Raw genomic sequence first — 23,513 nt, 5'->3', positions numbered from 1 at the left:
GCAAGTTTGGCAGAACATCAGAAAGGGAGATTTAACATAACAGCTGAAGCCACCACCTCAGCAGAGTTTGTAAGCTCCGCAACTACTCCATGGTGTAAACCCAAGTGTGGTACATGGGAATGACTTTGATCTGGACCGAATTCCTAACACAGATGCCCCCAGTAGCAAAGAGACTGCCATTCTGCAGGGAGCTGAGGGGCTGCCGAAGAGATGAATGGAGTGATACGGCAAAGAAACCTACCTTAATAATAGGATTTAATTGTTCACCCCCTAAGAGCGAACAGCAACTGAGCCACATGCAACAGAACCAAGAGCAGGCAGGATGGAAAGGCTGGGAAAGAAGGTCTGAAAACAACATGCATTTGCTCACCACAGTATGTCACCACTGCTACTAAATGTTTGCCTAGGTTTATTCTGCCAAGGACTTCTGCCTTTTACAATACTGATAACTGCTAAATGCTGCCTTCTTCATAAACAGCTACTGTGTCTGGCTGGAATTTATGCTTATTGCTTCCCTCCCCTGTAAGAGTTTATTTATAGCTTCCCAGTTAAGCTGAGAAGATCAACTCGCAGGCCCACTATCAAAATCAAAAGGCTAAGGGGGCTCCCCTTCTTTCAGTTTGGTTGGATGGGGTGCTCAGAGAGACGGGGAAACACGGAAGGATCTTTGGCAAAAATCTGGACAAGGTTAAGTTCTGGCCTCACTGACAGAGACCCTGTGGCTCAACACGACTAATTTTTTTCTTCTTTTTCCAGTTGCACTGATAGTAAGAGATGATACTTACTTTTTTCTTACCATATCTCAGCTCTACATTAAATATATCTATTGTGGAATGGTAGAGAAAATTATTCAGCAATGATGTACCTTTACAGTCATCTTAAAACCTAAAGATATATTGAATCTTATTTTCTTCTGCATTAAACTGAGTCACAAGACCTATTCAGAATTTTAGAGACTATCCCATGCAGCATCCCCTGCATCCAAGCTGGGAAATGTCATCTTTTTATCAAAGATGCACTGATGAGTTCAGAGTTGCTGAGTTCAGTGCCATAAGAATCATTTAACCACACTGTTATAGATGACATTCTGAAGCTGCCCTTGGTGTGATATTGCATGCTTAAATATGATGTCTCAATCTAATTAAGCGTGTGAATTTAGATGAGAAAGGTGACTGCAGGTTGTGCACTTCTCTTAACAATTTGCTGAAATTGTAGGATCATGTCTGTAATTATGTGCTTGTTTTCTTGTTAGCCATTACTATGTCTTGAGTACTTTTAAATTCACTATTTTTTTTCTCTTTCCACTCACCTAATATATTCTATAATATATATATATAGAATATATATATATTCCACAATGGCGGTGGACATTGTCTACCTGGACTTCTCCAAGGCCTTTGATACGGTCCCCCACAGTCTCCTCATGGAGAAATTGATGTGTTATGGCCTAGACAAGTGGTCTGTGCAGTGGGTGGGGAACTGGCTGACAGGCTGCACCCAAAGGGTGGTGGTAAGTAGCTCTTTCTCAAACTGGCAACCTGTCACTAGTGGGGTCCCCCAGGGACCGATATTGGGCCCAACGTTATTCAACATCTTTATAAGTGATCTGGATAACGGCATCAAGTGTAGCCTGATGAAGTTTGCTGATGATACCAAGTTGAGTGGGGAAGTAGACACTCCAGAAGGGAGAGCTGCTCTGCAGGGAGATCTGGATAGGCTGGAAGAGTGGGCCAGCAAGAACCTTATGAAGTTCAACAAGAACAAGTGTAAGATCATGCAGCTGGGAAAACATAATCCAGGAGTGCAGCACAGACTGGGATCCACCTGGCTGGAGAGCAGCTCTGTGGAAAGGGACCTGGGGGTGCTGGTGGACAGGAAGCTCAACACGAGCGAACAGTGGCTGCTGCGGCCAAGATGGCCAACAGGATGCTGGGTTGCATCAAAAAGGGCATCACCAGCAGAGAGAAAGAAGTCATCATCCCACTCTACTCAGCGCTTGTCAGGCCACACCTGGAGTACTGTGTACAGTTCTGGTCCCCGCTCTACAAAAAGGATGTGGACAGGCTGGAAGGGGTCCAGAGAAGGGCCACCAAGATGATCCAAGGACTGGGAAGCTGCCATATGAGGATAGGCTGGGAGAGCTGGGTTTGTTCAGCCTTGAGAAAAGGAGGCTCAGAGGGGATAATATAACTTAAGGGATAGTTCCAAAGAAGATGGAGACTCCCTTTTTACAAGGAGTCACATGGAGAGGACAAGGGGGAATGGACACAAGTTGCTCTTGGGGAGATTCCAATTGGACACGAGAGGGAAATTTTTCACACTGAGGACAGTCAACCATTGGAATATTCTCCCCAGGGAAGTGGTTGACTCGGCCACGTTGGACACCTTCAAGAGTCGTCTGGACAGGGTGCTGGGCCATCTTGTCTAGACTGTGCTCTTCCTAGAAAGGTTGGACTAGATGATCCCTGAGGTCCCTTCCAACCTGCGATTCTGTGATTCTGTGATAATGCTTCCCAGAACTTCTGTTGTAGGTCCAGCAAATATTAAAAAAACTTTTTTCTTTAAAAAAAACCACAGTTATGGAACAATACAAACCCTTTCCTCTTGTTCCGTTACTCATCTTGATTTAAAATCAGGTATTTAGGCAGTATACCAAGCTAAAAACTCACTAAAATTTAGTGCTTGTATATATGAGAAAATTGACTTCTATAGCCATAATCAAATAATTAAACAGATTTAGTTAGTCAGTATAATTCCCTACTTCTACTGCAGAGTAATTATACTGGAATAAAGCCACTTTAATTCCAGAATAGACTGTCCACATGGGGAGCTATATTGAAACAGCTGTAGTAAAATAATTATTTGACTACAGCTATGCTGCTCTCTTCCCCTGTGAAAGCAAGCCATCAACATAAAAATCTTGCCTCTTCCACAGAAGCTCAGCCATGTTGGCTCAATCCTATTCCATAAACAAAAGGCAAAGGGCTTTGCCAGCAAAGTGAACACACGATGTGGAGAACAGGAGATTTTACATCTCAATTCAGCACTGCCTCACCACTCAGAGTGATGCACTTGCAGGTTTTTACCACTGAAAAGTTTCTGAGATGCTCTGGAATGTGGAGTGGAGAATGTGGGTAGAAAATACAGCCTTTTGTGTAACATGCTATGTATTTTATAGAAGTGTAGTCCATCACAGAGATAACTCCAGATGAAAGGAGAAGATAGATTTCTACAGCACTCCCTCCCTCTGCTGCCCCATGGATTCCACTCACCTCGCAGATATTGCCTCTTACCTCCACTTCTCTGCTGCAGCCTGAGAGCCTCACACTCAGTGAGCCTCTCTCCGCCTTGACCTTCCAAAGCATGGAAGCTGCAGGAGCTCACTCACATTGCAGCTTACACCAACGCAGGTGTAGAGAAGTGGCTGGTCCTCTCTACTTTGTACAGCTGTCACTTATTAAGTGAGTTGAAGAATCAAGAGCTGTAAAATTCTGCTTATTGAACTGTGTCTTTGTTTCACTAACATTGCTTAACATGTTTTAGTACTCCCGACTTAAAGCACAGGCTTCGGCTGGTCGACTACATACTATGTACATCCGATATCCAATATTTGCAGATGAAGAAATTCTTCCTTCAGATAGAGCTACTCAGTCAGAGGTATTTCACCTCAAAGGCCCTTTAAAATTTGACTCTCCAAGCTCTCAATATGATACAAAAATGCACAGCCTTGTAAAAGTAATTTGAACTAAAAAGGTAAGGAAGCTGGGTCACAACTCACCTCGATCTGTGTCATACAGGAAAACAAAACGGTTCCATTCATAATGATCCAGCAAGCTCAGGAGGGCTCCCCGCAGAGATGGCCGCAGCTGCAGCACAAACTGACTCTCACCCTCCGTCGGGAAACTCGGCGTGATGAGGGAGATGTGCAAGGCGCTGCAGAATGAGGTCAAGGTATGTACTGATCTCTTATCATATAGTCCAAAAATGGCAAAAACTCCTCTAGAATACTGGGAGCAAACTGGAAGGAAACAAAAAAAAACCAAACCAAAACAGAGTTCAGCTAGTGACAAAATCTGCGAACACATACTTACACATTCCAACATGCCCAAATTTTTAATTTGAAGATTTCCATTTCCACCTGTATTTAACTACACAGACTTTTCACATGTTTAATTCTGGAAACAAATGAATAAATAACTAAACATTTTGTCACTTTTTGATCCTATTCATAGAACATTACATTATCTGTAGTGTTTTTACTCTAAAATAAAATATAAAATAAATAACATATTTTTGCACACCAGTGAAAAGTCAACATATGCTGTTTTAACCATAGCTCTGCATATTATCAGGCATTGAACATTTCCATTACCTAAAAAGAAAAGTGCTCCCGTAATAAAATGTGAAATTTATCACAAAAATGTTACTGACCTCTTAAGTGAAATTTGGACATTTTGAATTTTAACAATATAGAACCTTCACTCCCTTTTAAGCAGGGAGACCTTGTGCTACATTAAAACTCTGCTACTGACACTGTGTAAAACCCTAGCTCATGAATAAACTCCTGGACTTTAAGACAGCAGTTGAAGGAAAATGTAATGAGACAACGTGATCAGATTTTTGCCCCAAACCTTTTATTTCTACTCTGTGTCAACTTCAAAACCAGAAAACAAATGACCTGAATATATATTCTGAGTTTTGATTTGCTCTTGGACGCATTTAAGACATACAGAAAGACTTGTATTGATTTCAGCAGACTGGACAAGGGCTTTACTGATCTATGCACATAAATGCAGACATAAGGGTATTTTCCTGAGAAAATATTGCCTTTCTAGCAACTCATAAAGAGCCCAATGAAAAATATCTCACTTTTTTTGAAGTACAAACCAACTTATTTGAAACTGTGTGATCATTAACAGTGTTACTTATCCTAGAATCATAGAAAAAGGAGAAAAGAACAGTCAGTTAGGGTTTTATTGTATCCATTTTCTCCTAAGTATTTATTTCCTATGCTCTCCTGTCCCAAAGCCTCCCTCCTTGCAACCCATTCACACACGTAGCCTGAACATGGGAAAACCAAGTCACACCCTTTTAACTAGACGATGCCCTCGTCTATTCTAGCCTGGAGGTCACAGTCATCCTGTGAGAGCAGCAGAATTACGGTGCAGCGTACACACTTAGCTAATGGGCTAATTCAAACCAGTTCAGCTTTAATTCTTTTGTATAACAATTACTGCATAACGAGCAAAAAAATACAAATTGTGCATTTTTCTCCTTAGACTTGGGTGATTTATCCAGTTCTGAAGTGAGAAGGCTTGAGGACAGTTCTGTGATTTTATGTGCTGCCCTACTGTTACAGTCCCCAACCTAAGGATTTTCATAGCCAGATTATAAATAAGTGAAGTTTTTTAAAAAGCTTTCTTCCTTCCCCTAAATTCCCCTTCTATATGTTGATACACAGCTCTTACAAACCCTCTTAGTGTTTTCTTTGCTGGACAACACAACATACATTCTTATAGACCCATCAAATGACTGGCTTGCCATTCCACTAATCATCCTAAAAAGTGGTGTTCTGTGCTTTCCCACTTTCATCTCATCTTTTTTGAACACAGATGACCAACATGTTTAGAATTTTAGTTGAAAGCTTTGTGCTTTTTTTTACATTAATTCCCCATCTCTGCTGTAAAACACTTCTGCTGACGTATCCTAAGATAGTGTGTTTTTCCAAATCTGCGCCTCAGTGATGGCTGACGATCAACTCGGGATCAAAATTATGCTCCTTCTTCCTTCCAGGCCATTTCCAGATGATGAGCTTCTGCTTATAGCATGATATTTTTATTAGTCACCATTATTAATTTTCCATTATGTCACATCTATTACTGTACTCCTCAAAATTATTTACTTCCACATATATTCTTAGCCTGCTCTGTACTTTTATCAATATCTGTATCTGCCTCACCAGCAAAGTCCACCAGGGTACTCTGACTTTTTTCTGACTTTTTATCTTTGTCTACTGTAAAAACCGTCTCTTAGTATCTTCCTCCTGTAACTATGCTTATCCAGCCTGGTACCTCATCTTCCACCAACATTTGTTGCCATCTTCCCCTTAGTTTCATGCCTAACTTTTAACTCTCCTGCTTGTCCCCTATTTTCATAAATCACTTCTCTTACGAGCATGTCTATTTTACTTTATTCTCTTGGTAGTTGGAAGATATGGATTAATCCCACACCTTCTACCTTCTTCTGGTAGCACTTTATGCCATTTTCCGTCTATAGCTGCATTTTAAAGCTTGCTTCCACCAAAATCTGTTCTATAACTTTACAGTCTATTGAGGTTAAGCTGCTAGGTCCACGGCTGCCAGATTCTATGCCCCCCTTTAAAAATAGGTATTATATTTCCTATTCTCAGATCATATGTATCACACCTCATTTAACAGCTCTACTAAGAAGCACTTGTTATTGCATTTGCCCTTCGGTAAACCAATTCTTTAAGAACCACAGAAGAAAGAGGTGATTTCCCTATTCCCATTAGCCATCACACCTCTTTTAAGGTCAACATCCTTCTTGAGTAAAAATCAATGTGAAGTATCTATTAGTTTTATGTCTCTAACCAGATTTTCCTGTTTTTCTCTCCCATCATCAATATATAACAGCTTCAATTATTTTCCTATTTCCTGCCTTAGTATTTAGAGATGTAAATGACCTTCTACTCTTGTTTTAATGTCTTTTGCAAGTGTCATTTTTCACCAGCAGTCCTAACCTAGGCTCTCATTTCTGCAACAAATGTTCTCTATACCACCTGATTTCTTCAACACAATCTTTCTTACTAATAATCCTTTTTAAACACTTTTTTCTTATATCTTTCTTGTATAATCATTCAATCAGTTCTGGAGTCACATCCTGCATGTTACTTTCCCCTATCAAGGAATTTCTCAGTGTTTTACAAGTGTTTCTGTGAGGAAATGGCAGGCCTCCTCTATATTCAAACACAGTCCAGTTAATTGTACCAACTAAAATTGTTGAATGTAAACCTTGTGTACATAAGTGGTAGTTACTAAATTTGTTTTCTGTTTAGAGAAAACCCTCGTTAAGGCCCTGCATTGCCTTCCTTCTTTGCAGTTTTACATGGGCAAAGGGTACTTTTTGTAACACGTGGTCCATGCCATAGGATTCTACATGATGAAAAATACAAGAAATCAATGTCAAGCTGCGCAATTGTACACTTAGTGGAGTTAAAGCTCAAATTCATTCTCAGGATGGAGAAAAAAAAGAGAGAAAAGAGTCAAACTTGAAATTTCACTAAATAACATGATATGACCCTAAAATTCTTATCACCAAAAATAAGAGAATAATAATTTTTCGCGTTTTCAAAGCAAACTATCCTTGCCTCAGCTTAGATCCAAATGCAGCAAAAGATTATCTGACTATCATTAAAGTCCTGAAATAAGAATTCGAAAAAAATTGTGCTGCTATATTTGAGAACAAGGCTGGGAAGTTACTGAATAGTGCCCTTCTTTGCTCCTTGATACGAAAAAATGCTAAGGTGAAGGTTATGAGAATTTTTCCTTACTCAGTACAATACCCACAGAGAGAAAAAAATGCCTGTGACACTATGGAGATTAGGCTTAAACATATGCAGAGATGCTGCAACACTCCTGAATCAATTTTACAATAATCAGCAGTGACCACAAAAATCAGCAAAACCATGAGGATTTGCATTCTGACTCACTACTGTTCTGAGAAAATGCCTCCTGGCAAACATGATTACCTGGATTTCCCAATTCTTTATCTATTTCTCTTACAATTCTAAAGGCACTTTACTTATTATAAATGGACTAAATTATGTTTGGTAAAACACAGTCTCATATTAGCATTCGAAGAAAGTTTTGTTCAAGATTTTTTCCCCCCACAAATATAAAGCCATGATAAATACACTTTCATAAGCATACTTTGATATATATTGAATAATTTGTCTTTAAACCAGACATATATTCATAGCTTAAAATATAATTCCAGTATTACACAGAAGATTTCTCCTGCAAATTTTGCAATGCCATTGGTCTCACCAAAGATAAGATAAATGTGGAGGTAAGACTCCAGGGAATACGTTGCAATGCACCTTAAATAGCCAAGATAATGTTATTGCAGTAGCTGTAATATGAATCAGATACATTCTAATCTAGCAGATTGAACTATGTGGTAGTGCTATCACCTCAAAAGAACAGGCGACTCACGTGACCTTCAGTTAAAAAAAGAAATTGTAATGGCAAGATGGCAAAAACTGTACACTGCAGGGTTTCCTGAGACACAGAGTCAAGCCACAGGTGGTCTTCTTTCTCTGTGACAGAAAGACTTCCCAAAGTCCCTGTTACTGTTCTAAAGACAAGTCCCACACTTCAAACAGAAATCGTTTCTTGAAAACAAAAAGCAAAAAATCCCAACTTCTTCTTATTCACTGATTTCCAGAAGTCATACCCATATAGTTTAAATCTTCTAAACAGGCACAGGGGAAGTCAGAGTCCAAACACAGCTGTAACCATAATCATGAAAATGACACAGAAGAGATCAAGTGAAAGTTTGAGACATGTATGTACAAATACACACATGTATACATACCTGCACACATATTTACAAGATATTGGTCTTGGTTTATCATTTGGCAATAGCTGAAAGTTTTATAATTTCTTCAAGAGACAAATAAAACACTACCTTAACAATATATTTACAAAATGAAGTCTGATAAGCAGAGCACAGCTGGTCTGCCAACAGCATTAGTTTGGCTTGACAGCCTATATAGTTCCTATACCATATAGATGCGAATCTGGAAGACCCACAGTCTAACAGGGAAGTAACACGGTAGATCTTGCTTCAGAGCCATGACTCACAGACTGAGTCTTCCAGATCACAAGTTCTGGAACAAGTATTTTAAAATGCTTTTCCCTAGGTTTTAGGCTCCTACATGGGATGCCCTGGCACAGATGGCTGTTACAGATATACTGACAGACCCACTGACCTGCTATAAATTCACAAACTGTGGAAGCACCAAGACTCAAAGACTTAGAGCAGTTTGTGTTATGGAAGTTTTCCAGGTATGAGGACAGTCTTTCATTACTGTCTCTTCATCTTCTATAATCTGGAGATCCAAACAGGGAGTGGGGATTGCGGTCAGTCCGTAACAACTTGTCTCTGCCACTCCTTCCTCCTCACGCTGTTCCCCTAATCCAGTGTGGGGTCCCTGCAGGGCATACAGTCCTTCCCAAACTGCTCCAACATGGGTCCTTCCCATGCACTGCAGTTCTTCAAGAACTGCTGTTCCATACTCCAGGTACTCTCCACTGGGTGCAGTCCTTCAGGAAATGAGTGCTCCAGTGTGGGTCCCCCATGGGCCACAGTTCCTGACAGAAAACCTGCTCCTGCGTGGGCTCCTCTCCATGGGCCACAGCTCCTGTCTGGTGTGGGCTTTCCACAGGCTGCACCTCCTTAAGGGCACATCCACCCGCTGCAGCATGGGGTTCTCCACAGGCTGCAGGTGGATATCTGCTCCACCATGGTTCTTCATGGCTGCAAGGGGACTACATGTGTCACCGTGGTCTTCTCCACAGGCTGCAGGGGAATCTCTGCTCCAGTGCCTGGAGCACTTCCTCCCCCTCCTTCTTCACCAACCTTGGTGTCTGCAAGGCTTTTTCTCTCGTATTTTCTCACTCCTCTCTCTCACAGCTCCTATGCAGTGCTTTTTGCCCTTTCTTAAATGTGTTATCACAGAGGCACCACAGTGTCACTGATGGGCTCAGCTTTGGCCAGCAGTGGGTCTGTTTCGGAGCCGGCTGCAAACTGGCTCTGTCCAACATGGGGATCGTCCCTGGGGTCTTCTCGCAGAGGCCACCCTGCAGCACCCCCAGAACCAAAACCTGCCCACAGAAAGCCAATACACCTGGTAAACTCCAGACAGCAATAAATTTCAAAAAAATATATACGGTGTTACATATCCTTGCCATCACAATAGTATATGAAGGCTTTCATTTGACGTGTGCCTGCAATGCTGTCAGTGATCCAAGTCCTCAAGGATCAAAATCATATACTCTCTATTTTGTTCAGCTGCTGTGCACCTGCATTTGCCAGCACTGATGTGAAAGTACTGGGTGAATTTTCTCAACCCAAAGAACTCCTTCCAAGAGGAACAGCCTAGCCATATGGTGATACAAGCTCTACAAGTGAGATGAAGCACAGAAGGGAGAATCATTTAATCTAAATAAGGACCTGCCTCCCAAGGTCAAATGATTTATCAACATAGATGTGTGCAAGCTCCAACACTTGAGATGAGATTAAGTAATATTTCTAAAACAGCTTTGAAATTACAGTTTCCTCTAAAAATGTCAAAACACATTTCTGTTCATTTTGCACAGAACATCCAACACTCTCTTTCTCCTCTGTGCTCCCTGATCCACCTCCTTTTGATCACTCAACCAACCTCCACCTGGAAGAGGGCACAAGGCCAGTCAGGGCTCTAGAATTACAAGACAAGTGATCTAAATTCATCTCCCATGTAGTTTTCAACTATCTTGCACCCAAACCCAGTACAAATTTGATACAAATATGCTCTCCCTCTGGGTTGTGTTTGAGACTGCTGATTTTATACTAAATTATGCTCTTGCATTGAGAAAAATTCCCAGCACTGAGACCAACTTAATGAGGTATCTTCATGAATTAAATCACTGATATAAGATGACAGATAGGCTTATAAAAGAGAAAACAGCGTTACGTAAAGTGGGTGGATGAAAAACATTATAGATTTATTAGGACCAGTTTACTACTATCTTAAGAACTGTCTTGAATAGAAAAGGGTATTTCTAAATATTGCTATCCAAGAAAGGGGAAAAGGGAAACAAGGCGTTTTTTACAAATTATATGGTTAGATTTTTTTTGTGTCTAATGAAACAAGCACCCATCACAACCCTATTCATTTTCTATTTATAGTCTCTGCACCCTCTAAATCACCGTCTACCTTCCTCTGCATTATCTTCCCCTGCATTCAGGAGGCATGCATCACGCTTTGGGTAGCATCATGCCTAAAGCATTATAACTGGAAATAATATCACATCATTACTTTAACTAAAATCAGTTTATTGCTCTACAGTTCAATACAGTATTAATGATGGAAGTGAACAAAAAGCGACTACATTAAGACCTTTCCAGTTTAAAAAAAAATGAATCACAAACATTACCCTCTCAAATATTTATTCTTCTCTCAAATATTTATTCCTCTCAAACGTTTATCCTCCTATGATGTAACTACATAATAAGAAGTCTGGTATGTCGGGCACTGAACCTCTGAAACTAAATTCATACTCTGGAGCAAATCACTTCACATTCCCATGTCTCAGTTCTCAACATTTTAAGTGTCTCGTCTATTTTGGACTGTAAGAACTTGACAGGAAGGCCAGTCTCCTATTAGATGTCTGTAACAAGTTTAGTACAATGGTCCAATTGTCTCAGCTGTGGCTTCTGAATGCTGGCTCAATGTGTATAAACGTTACACCTAATGGACCTTTATCTTGCAATTCTGGAACCCTAAAAACATGTAAGCACTTGTCCTAAAGGTCCGTGTGTTTAGTTGCATGCATAAAATTAAACATGTACTAAAGAGTGTGCAGGAGTATTTGCCTGGAGATCAACAGATGGAGCCATCAAACTTGAGGCAGCAAATTCACGAGTGTTTTTTACATTTAACCCACGGCAATGGGTTACTTCTAGTGCTCTGTGACTTGCCAGCTCATTTACAAATACTCTCCTAGGAACAATGAAAACCTTTGTTTAATGTGCTAGATCAAATGGTAATTTGGGAAATGCAGCTTTGTTTGTGCAACTGCAGATGTGAGAACATATTGCAAAGCAAGATACAAACTTGTTACATTTTTTAATTAATAATTAAGTTTCCAGAAACAATTTTTGTGAATTGTCTCTAAAAGTCTATTTCTGCTCAAAGTCAATTCCTGAAACAATACCGGAAAGTGATAGTGCATTTCTTGCCTATTGAATAGAAAATGGAATTGAATTAGCTTAATTAACATGCACAGTATTTTCTTCTTTTAAAACCAATTTGAACATTGCAATATAGTATTTTTTGCACAATGTCTTATACCAGATCACTAAGTTACAGAACTTTAGAAGGTTACCCTGAAAGATGCCCAAAATAACAGAAAAAGGAGGGCCGTAGAGACCAGACAAGAATGACTTGTAGATCCAACTGCTGAAGTCTTTTCCATGCTTCATATGGAGCAAGGTTTGCTGTTCACAGATGAATACATCGATTAAAGATTCCTCCAACCAATCCCAACAGAATACGTGAAAGGAGTGTGTGTGCCTTTGTATGTATATGTGCACTCAGGGAGAGTGGAGGGGACTGTCACACTTGATTCTTACCACCTGAAAGTTAGGTTTTAAAATTCTTCCCCTCACCCCATCTCTAAAACAGAAAATGTCATATTCAGAAGACAGATCATCACAGCTTAAGATGGGTGATAAATTAGGTGTACTGATTCATCCACTAGAGGTACTTATCTCTTTTGGCTGTAAAAGGAGACTGTGCAACTATGAAAGACTTGGCACTTATATTTAGATAGCTACATTTAAAAATTGTTAAAAAAAAGTCTCACTTTAGGAAACTTATCTCTGTGGTTTTTTTCCCCTGCCCATACTGATATTTAATACTGGATTGGAGCTGCCCTTCTCTGAGGGCCTTCTCATACAACAGGCACAAATCCCTCCCAGCCAGGGGTTGCAGGTATTTCTCAGGTACAGACCATCTATCTCTGGTTTCCTGAAAAGTGCTGACAAACCTCATTTCTGGATGGAGAACACAAAACAGCTTGGCCTTTCATAAATTTCTATGAGGAAAACTGCTTTAATTTTTAAGTACTTTCCATCTGAAAACGTTTGCACCACTAAAGTATTTTACCTTCATTAATATATAATTCCAAATAATTTAAATCCAATAGAACAACAAGAAAACATTTTCCACTGGTTTTATTTATAAAATTTCTCTTTCCACTGTGCCTTGGCTAATCTCTTTGATAGAACTCCCCTCATGAATTTCACATTTGCTGAATGCTAACAAATCTTTTCTCATTTTTAGAAGTACTTTACAGCTCTCTCTGCAATAAATTATCCAGTCTTTGTGCCGTTGTCCTCCAGTCCTGTGCACTCCATGGATCTGGTATTTATATCTGCCTGGCAATGCACATACACGTGCGTTTCCCTAACTCTGCCAAAACTTTCTCTTTGAACGCTCTCCCATAGAGAATCAACATGCAGCATTTACCTTTCGTAGTCATGTGAATGAGAATCCACATTGGTAGAGAAGTTCTTTCTTGGCTGTTTTTAAAAACTGATAAAAATATCACTACCACATGAGACTGCCAGGCTTTTCAAAACCATAGAGGTTTTTAAAAAAGTTAAACATAGAGGTTTTGGTAGAAAGTTCCCATGAAGCTGGCAGGTTTTCTCAAGGACAAAATGTCCATGGGATCTTTTTTTTCCTGCCTCCTTCAGGATTGAAGCTCAGAAAGGCATAACAGATTGCATGGAAATTAGACTGGACTACAGTAAAAAAGAGGTTTATGGAATCAACGGTAAAACTCCCAGTTGCTTAACTGAGGTTAACATTTCAACTCAGATACTTACGTGGTGGTTAGAAATCTTCTTGCAAAATCATATCACCTCTTCAGTTTGCTAGCTGAGGGAAAGCTCATCCTCATTAGATGAATATCTAGAGAAATAATGTTTTATACCTTATCTAGATTTACTGTGTGATTAGCATTTTTTGCTTCTGTGATTAAACATTTTTTGCTGTTCTTGGACTGATTCATTTCCTTATGAGACATATTATTTCTTTCAGTTCAAATTTGACCTTCATCCAAACATCCCTTCGTAGAGAAAAAAAATCTCTTTGCAGTTTGTTTTTCTCCCCAAAATGTAAGACTTTATAAAACCTGCCCCCATATCCCATTTTAATGAAACAGAACAGAGAAGTCTGAATTTTGTTTTAAGAAATAATATTTTGCTGGCCCGATTCTCTACAACATTTGCTTCCTTTTTTCTTTTTATTTTGAAAAGGGACAAAATAGGAACATTTAAACAGACTTTTTTTTTTCCAGGAGAAAAAGAACTGAAAAAACCCCACAATTTTAAATAGGAGAGTATCTTATAAAATGTGCAGTTGATTACATAAAAATAGCTTTTTATAAATAGCTACATAATCACAGAATTTTCTTGTGCAGAACTATTTGTAGTTTTTGGAAAAAAACAGTAACAATTTTTTTTTCCTTCGTTTTGGACAAATGCAGTACTCCTGCCAGTAAAACTGTCATTGGCGGGAATTAAGTGAATTTCACATGAGGTATGAGAGGTAGAGCCATACAGTATGGCTCCTGACCTAAATTGTTTTGATGGATGCATTATCATCATTTATACCTCACACACTGAACCAATGGTGCTTCTATATATCAAACTTTACGTTCTAATTTAACTGGACTGAAACAAAACACAACCTGCTGTAATTTGAGGAAGCTCAAGTAAAACATTTTTTAAAGTATCAAGGAAGTTTGGTACTAACTTTAGAAGTCAGTGACTTTAGAAGGGCACTAATCATCTAACTGCTCCCTCTGACTTAGGAAATCTGTCCTGAGATCTCTGAAACATCTGGGAAAAGGAAGGAAAGGAAGGCAGGGAATAATGAAAGATGTGACTAACTTGGTCCTTCATGAAGATGAGGGTCGTTAGCTGGTTGTCATTCAAGTCTGAATGGAGATGGGTTTTTTTTGTCTGGTTTGTAGTTTTTAAAAATAAAGCCTGTCCTGAGGGGAGTGATGACATTTGATCCATCGCTGGAACTCTATTTTTCTTTTACTGGTGAGTCTGCCTCCCAGTTTCTTATTCTTCTACTTTAATCTTCCAGCCAATGCAGGTGGCAAACTGAAGTGGAATGCTCTCCACCCAGTCCAAGCTTTTGAATGTTGGCAGGGGCGAGGCTGGGAATTCTGTTACTTTCTTCCCTCAGTAACACATTTCACACCATCAAGAGTCCCCTCACTAGCAACTTCAATCTTTGCGTACTTTGATTCATGCTATTGCACCAGGATATAATCTTAAATAATTCTTCCTACTTTGCTGTTTACAATTTAGAATGAATGATGTCATAGATTTCTTTTGGCCTCAGTAAGATCAACAGACATCCACCACATCCTGTTGACTAAATAACATTAATACAACATTTCTTCTTTGGCTACTCTTACATCTAAGTATCCTTTAAAGAGCCAGAAAACATGGTTTCTGATTTTTCAAAACAATGTTAATGTTAAGAGGATATATGTGACAAAAATGTCATCTGCTTTTCCCAATTTCCCATGGGTTAATAAAAGCTATTGTCTAATTACACACACCCTAACTTAAAAAAAAAAACTTTTCAGTTATTTTTTAGCCACAACTGGGACTTCCATAAGAAAAGTTTCTGAATACTTTTGATACAATCTATTTGTCCTTTCCTTCCTTCCCTCTGATGGTACGAAGCAGAATTTGAAACTAGTATTACTGTCAGATAAATGGAACACCGTATCACATCTTAAGATTATATGCAACTTGGTCAGAGAGAAAATACTCCTCACAAGATCTAGAAACAAAATTCTGCTGCTGCCGTCTGGAGTCTGTGACTGTGTATCGACAGAACAGCAGTTTCTGACAAAGTGTACAGGGCTTTGCTGAAGCTGTTCCCCAAACAGGGGGTATCTTCTGAGCTATCAATTCAGGGATCAAGATACATGAAAAAGATCAAGATATATAAAAACCTAACAATTGCTTTGTTAGTCTTCTCACATTTGAGGACCTTGGTTTTATTTATAGTGGATAAGAGATTTCCATGCTTCCATGATTATTCTTCTGGCATAGCACAAGCATGTTCTGATGAGTAAATAAATTTTTAAAATAATGCGATATTTACTTTGTCACGTACATCCAAAATGTACTTTTTGGTTGTTTGGATTGTTTCTTCTTACACATCACCATTGGCAATGACAGCTTTCCCAAAACACTTGGGTGATTCTGACACCCTAGAATTACCCCATAAATTGCGTGACCTTATTGTTTCTACTGGTTTTCCTAGCCTTAATCTGACGAACAGGCAAATGGTACCTGCAGAGATAGACACAGTCTAAGTGAAACACGAGGAGTTGGTAAATTTTCACTCTAACTCTCATTTTAATTTCCACAGCTATAGACATGTCACTTAGCTTTTCTGAGTGTTCCAGTCTGAAAACCAAAGATTCTAACACTTACGTTCTTCACATAGTTGGAATAATGAATAAAATATTTTGAAAGAATCACTAAGATGAATGTAGATACCCTTCTTATCCAGCACAGGCCTGTGCAGCAAGAATTCGCTGAGATTTCTTTCATTGTTCTGTAATTCATACTTCAGCCCTCCCTCAAACATCCTAGGCATTATTACTCTTAACTTCACAAAACCAAAATTATACCAGGAGATTTTCTCTCCTGCTCTTCCCAGAAATTTGTGTCTTAGCCTGTTTGAATGACTCTATATATCTGGGAATTACGGTTACTCAAGACATCTCACACTGACATCTCAAACAGATTGTGTTTTCATTACTTGTACTTATTCCTTTATGTTGCCTTCTTGTTTTGATCATCTCACTGCACTGAAGTTTTTTCAGCATCTTGTACCTTGCCTGTTTTCCCCAGATAATGCTGTGATCACAGCTAAGGGATTTTTCAGATGTAGATGCCACTTGCTATGGACATGTCATGTCAAACTGGGGAACTGCTGCCTGTGGAGGGCAAGAAGTCCAAAGCCTAAGAAACCCTGAGCTATCTCTTTTCTTTCTCCTCTCCTTTTTCCCCTGTGTGCCTTGCAGTTTCTTCTCTATTAATTTTAAGACAGAGATTCTTCTTAGCCTCCCACAATTATGCTAGTAAGAACCGACCACAATACAGTTGGGTGGTTTTGAGATCAAATGCTTGGCATGGATTACTGGAAATGCATCTTCCACTGCCTTCCATTTTTGTCACCAAGTTGTTTCTTCTTTCTCTGAAAAATTAATCTTTCTACTTTTTTATGTATAAAATGCATTTCTATATAGCTGTAGGTCTCACATAATAATTAAAATAATGATAAAAAGGAATTACCTTTTAAAAAATAAAATATAAATGAACCATTTGACCAAGGTTATTTAAAGTGAAAGTCATTCACCTGCTAAATGGAAGACCAACCTCATCAGATCTGAGTGCAAGATGGATTCTGGCCATGCCCCTGTGTCTAATGGCTTCAAGCTCTAACTGCTTGATATGAAAGGCAGGTTTCAGTGTCAAATGCCATGAATGGAGTATGCTTTCCAAATAAATCTTTTCAGCTAAAACAAGACTTAAGAAAAGGTTTAATACATGCATAAATTCATCTGTGTATACATCATAAGAATATGTATGCGTTTTTTACTTCTGTGGATCACAAAATCTTTTATTCCAATGTAAACTGTACAGCTGTTTATTTTAAACACATAAATCTCTACTATAAAATGGGACGTTAGCTTAGAAGTCTAAAAGAAACAGGCAGATAAGCCAAGTACAAGTACATCACTTTTTAACTGTGTCTAACATTTTTCTTACTTATATACTTTTCCACGTTTAGTTTAACGAGGAGAGTTTATTTCAGTTCAGTTTTGGGGCAGGAGATACTTATGGAGCTTAATGTGCTATTGTCTGAGAGCCTAGCAGCTGATGAGAGGAGAACATTTATGATGTCTGCTAAAGCATAGTTACCACCCACAAAGCATTGCTTCACATGAATTACATTGCAGGTCCTGTTATGAATGATCATCTCTTTTGTAACACTGTATCTGTAAAACATCTAACAAAATGGTGTCTTTATCAAAAACTGGAGCTCCTAATGGCTACCAGACTAAAAGCAGCCTGTCAAATGTAGGTAAAGGTTCTGAATGCTTGGCATGACCTATCTTGCCTTGACTCAAGTAGCCATTCTGAAACACAACACAACCTTTCAGTAGGCAGAAATTGCTTAGCATAGCTCGTATTCTCCTCTAAGAGCAAAATTGCTAACTTGCATTAACATCAACTGACGTCACTAAATTGCATTGTTGCATTGTTGACTACAATAATGCCAGAATCTTTCTTGCCGTCCTGGTTCTCTTTCACAATATTTCCCAATACACAAAAAGATGGCAGTACAACCTGCTGGCTTAAAATCATAAACCCAAAGAAATCAAACTGCATCTCAAAAACTATCTGCCCATTGTCCTCCTTAGGCACACTGTGATGCAGATATTTGGGTTCCCTTCCTGATCTTGGAACAACAATCAAAAATGCTGTTTCACCTCTCTTCCTACGACATTGCCAAACCGTGAGCTTATAAATGAAAACAATAATCTGTAAAGCATAATAAGAAGATGGCAAAGTATACATAGAACCAAATAAGTGAGAGGGCATTGCTGGTCAAAGCCTAAACCAGCTGTTAATATTCAGTTTCATGCTCCACTTTACATCTTTCTACACGCGATGAGTTTTCTTCATTTCTCAAAAAATCTACTTTCTGAAGGTAGAGATCATGATTTTTGTACTTGGAAACTGCCTAACAAAAAGAAAGTAGTGACAGAAATATATTTTTCAGTTATCTTAATTTCTTCCTGAGTTTTCAGCTAATCCTGTTTCCTCTATGCCAGGTTTTCAGGCACCATCTTGACTATTTCCACAACTTCACTAATTTAAAACAGGAGCACATGCCTTCTCATTTTGTTCTCTCATATTGATGCAGGAACGGGGCTTCATCCACAAGGCATTTTGAAACGGACTATCTATAATTGGGATTTCTACAGAGCTGGGAAATAGGCCTGTGATAGTTTTAGAAAAGAAGACAGATAAGAAGCTAACTGAGATTGGTTGGCTGGCACCCTGTTATCTCTGTGAATGGACCTACAGTGGGTTTGCTGTGGGGTCTAGGGGAAAAGGAGGCAGATTGTCAAACTGAATTTGCCATTACAAAATATTTTTCTTTATCATGGTTATCACAGGGGATGTAAAATAGCTGTCACCTTATGTAAACTTCTTTAGCTGTTCAGATAGTAGCCTTCTCAAATGAAACCCTTGGTTTTCATTTTATTTTTGGACTGTAGGGCTGACCAAAGCAGAGTCCTTCACTTCACTGAACTGTTCGATCAACAAAGTGGGTAATATACTCCATTCATAAATTGATCTTAGTCGGCAAAAAAGACCACCAAAAATTAATAAAACATTTAACAGCCTGCTCTAAATAATGCAAGAACATATCTTTGTTGATGTACTTAAATTAATTTGCTGTAAAGATTGCTTTACAAATAACAAAATATTGTATATATCACCCCCGGCATTATGTAAGGCTAGTCGCTTCTATGCTGGCATTTGCAGGAATAAGCAAAATTAGTTCAGCACAGTTCACAGCTGTGATCACTGGAGTAAAGCTCAGGGTCTAGGGGCTGCTAGCTCTGATATTGTACTAAAAAGGCAGCTGTACTTTACTACTGGTCCACTGGGCCTGAAGCTAATAATTTTTAAATGGCCTGTTAGTTACAGCACTGGCCTCAAGCTACCTCTTATTTCAAATCCTATTAACGTTTGTGTACCTTTAAACTACTTTATTGTCTTAATTAGCATATATTCATTCATAATTCCCAGATAGTCTGTCGCTATATACAAAAAAGAAAAATGACAAAAAATCATTAACAGTGGCTGAAGAGTTGGTGGATGAAATGTGATTGTCCTAATGTGCACCCAAGCCAAATCAATCACGCGAAACACCAAAGTGCAGAAATGCTTCTGTACATGTTGCTTTTCTCTGCAGTACTCTGCAGGATCAAACTGAGTGTCTTAGGATAATCGATGGGTATTGCTTATAGGCATATTGGAGAAAGGCAGACTGCTGTAGGTAGAGTCTTTAAGAAAATTATGTTCAATCTTTTCTTTTTACTCATAAAATTAGACAAAAAGTATTAAAAACTGTTTTCCACAGTTTTAATGATTCCAGCAAGACCTACTCAAAATAGCTGTTATAAAGCAAGTTCTTCCTTTCTTTCTGAGACTATCTTGCTTACCCTATGTTCTGTTTCTGGAAAAATTTCATTAACAGAAATGGAAACTCCTCCTGGATAAGGACTGCAACACATTTTTTTAACACCTATATACTAGCATATTTATTAAAATTACCTCTGCCATTAAAACTATTAATTTCTGGTAGCCCAAAGTTACCACATGTATTTTTTTAAAAAATCACATTGTAGTTGCCTTGAAAATGTTTTATCATCTTTTCATTTCTAAAATACAGAAAACCCATTAATAATTAAGTACCACAGTGCTTTTATTATACAAATATGCAGTTACTGGCCAAAATCAACTTCTGTAAATAATCATTCTTCAAGTTCAGAAAACACTGATCATGATGTGTAAAGGCCTTTTCCACCAACCAAAGGTTTAAATGAAACGTTGACATCATATACCTAAACTCAATCAGTCAGGAACAATGTACAGAATAAAGCATTTTTCTCTCCTACACAGCTATGCAGAATCAAACTGACTGCCTTTAGCCTGGTGAATTTGTTTTGTTTATAGGTACACAAAGGAACGTAGATGCTACTAAAGTGACAGAATCAAATATTCTTCACAGCTTGATTTAAGTGGAAGAGTTGCTGTGAAAAAGAAATGACACATAGAAGCACAGAAAACTTGTCTTTTAAAATCTGTCTTTCTCTTGTCTCTTTCTTAGCCTATTTTTGTGGCATTTCCACAATAGTTATGCTTATATACCTACATAGCTCAGGAAAGAGAGAGATGTACCAACTACTCCTTTGCTAGGGAGTAATATAATCTAGGTAGGGTCATTTTACTTTCTTCCAGGTTCTACTACATGTAATGTGTGTTTCACTGAAATCACATAGAGGAGCTACAAAAAAATCTTGTCCTATTAATGTACTTCTTGTATTTTCTTGATTTTCAATGCCTGGATCATCTACTTCACAACCATACTTCGCTGGATAATTCTTCTTCTATGTACAAATACAATACTATCGAGAGATAGCTTAAACAAACCAGCTGCTTAATCTGCTTGTCTCAATTCCACCAGACTGAAGAAAAGAGGGATGGCCTGCCAGCTGGTGACCTGTGAGAATAGGGAGGTCTGCACTAGGGGCTTAAAGGAATCTCCTCCAGCATCACGTTCGTTGTCATAATGTTCTGATCTCAGTGCTGATAAACCCAGCACAACCCCACAGGATTTCCTTACCATGCTACTTTTTATCCCTGAGTTTAACTGAGATCAAAATTCAGAAAAATCAAACAGATTTCAAGTGACCTGGCTGGAGGGTAGGAACAGGGTCACAGGATGATTCAGGCTGGAAGGGACCTCAGGTCTCTGGTCCAACCTCCTGCTCACAGTTGGGTCAGCCCTGAGGCCAAACCAGGCTGCTCAGGGCTTCACCTGGTCACGGTTGAAAACCTCCAAGGACAGAGACTGCACAATATATCTGGGCATCCTGTGCCACTGCCTGACTGCCCTCATGGGGGCAATTTTTTCTTAATATCCAGTCCAAACCTCTCTTGTTTCAGTTTATTTTCTTTGTCTCTCACCTTCCCACCCTGCCCCACTTCAGTGAGCCCAGCTCCATCTCCTAGGCGACCTCCCTATAGGCACTGGTGGCTGCTGTTAGGTCCCCTGAAGCTGTCTGCTCCAGGCTGAACAAGCCCAGCTCCCCCAGCTTCTCCTCACAGCGCAGGTGCTCAAGGTGGGTAATAACCTGCCGTGAACTACTGGCTCTGCTCTTGTTCATACAGCTCAGGAAACTGTTGGCAAATAATCAAATATTGGTTAATAAACCCTTCTCTAGATATTACCTGCAAGACACCACATTTTTCTTTCCCCATTGGAAGCAGTAACTAACTACTGTAAACAAAGTCAGCATAGCTATTAGGAAGAAGAAAACAAACCAAACCAAAACAAAAAATATGTTAAAACCACGGGTATCAATGGTAATGTCAATGAACACTACTGTTCACGTACTTCAGAATATAAGGGCTTAAAAGCACATCAAATTTGCACTTAATAATCATATTCTTCTATATTGTGCCAAATTTCGACCAGGAGTAAGGTAACTGTAGAAACAAACTGAAAGTCATGCTTGCTTATGCATGGATGAGCCTATGACATAATGTTATTAACACAATGAGGAACATGTTTTATTCCAAATCACTTACTAAAAACAGAAATACTGACCGATCATTTATTATTGATTGGGTGCACTATGAGGTGTAACAAAAGCACAACTCCAATTGATTAAATAATTGCATTGCCATAAAGACTGAGGGACAATATCCTGCTCCTGTGTGGAGTCACCTTGCTTCAAAGTCAGTGGGAATTGCTTGTGCCCATGCAAGGGCAAAATCTAGCCTGAAGTCATCCCTCAGCATCAGAAAATAAAACAACATATATCAATGAGTATTTTAAACAACACAGTTTGATTATTTGACACTGTACACTGCCTAAGGCTTAAGTCTAGACATGTCAGGATAGGGCTAAGGGCTTGCTCTGTAGGCCATGTCACCCTGTCGTACGATTGTCTATTTACTGTCACACCTTCATACTACCTCAAGAAAGAAAACCGTGAAACAGAGCTGTAACAGAATACTTTTGGAAATCAGTTCCTGCGCAGGCACAGCAGATCACTTCATTAACAAAATTAGGAGGCTATGCAGACATAGGATTTACGTCTATAAGCAATCTATGCACTGAAGTTAATGGGAAGATTGTGAAAAAATAGACACAGGTCTCTGAAATATACTTCAATTTAACATTTATGTCAGATTTAAGGAATGTATGTCAGGATGTATGTCAGATTTAAGAGAAGTTTAGATTTACAAATAGAAGAAATACAGTGGTGAATTTTTTTTAACTCTCAGGTGAGTATTTCATGAAGGATAATGCTCTACCAGCACAGAGCGCTTCACCATGAGGTGTGTAATGGATAGGAATGTTCTTCCTTAGAAATAACTGACTGAGTTTTAGTGAGGAAAATGCCAGCACTTTAAACTCCTCTTAAAGTTTTGTTTGACACTGGGTGTTTAGCACTGAGCATAGTGTTTAAATTCACACTCCTCTCATTGGGTGAAGCAAGGTTATCGGGGCCTTTTATTATAAAACCTCCTCTGTGAAAAACTAGAAAAGTCCAAGTTGTTTTTTGCAATAGCCCTGCAGCAAAGAAATAGTAAATAATTTGTACAAAACACATACATTTGCTTTTAGTGTAACTCCTATCTTCTGCAAAATGCTGAGCAATCAGGAAATCAAGCAGCTAGTGCGATATGCCTTAAGCAGTCTCTGATACTGAGGGCCCTCTTATCCAGAATGCTGCCCGTTTTTCTCCTTGTGCTATTGTACGTAATGTACTGCATCACATAGACAAAGACAACATATC

General features: G+C 38.9%; 1 protein-coding gene across 6 annotated transcripts in view; it reads right to left on the bottom strand.

Moving 5' to 3' along the window:
- Positions 1-23,513, bottom strand: part of GRIA4 (glutamate ionotropic receptor AMPA type subunit 4) — a 231,288-nt gene that overhangs the window by 154,249 nt on the left and 53,526 nt on the right. For all 6 annotated transcript variants that reach the window (XM_075082009.1, XM_075082000.1, XM_075082037.1 and 3 more), the window contains exon 3: positions 3,779-4,018. In XM_075082009.1, the coding sequence (XP_074938110.1) occupies positions 3,779-4,018 (240 nt within the window). The remainder of the gene's footprint in view (positions 1-3,778; positions 4,019-23,513) is intronic.

Source organism: Phalacrocorax aristotelis, chromosome 1 (genome assembly GCF_949628215.1).
Source record: "Phalacrocorax aristotelis chromosome 1, bGulAri2.1, whole genome shotgun sequence".
Taxonomy (NCBI): Eukaryota; Metazoa; Chordata; class Aves; order Suliformes; family Phalacrocoracidae; genus Phalacrocorax; species Phalacrocorax aristotelis.
This window is presented reverse-complemented; position numbering and strand designations above follow the sequence as displayed.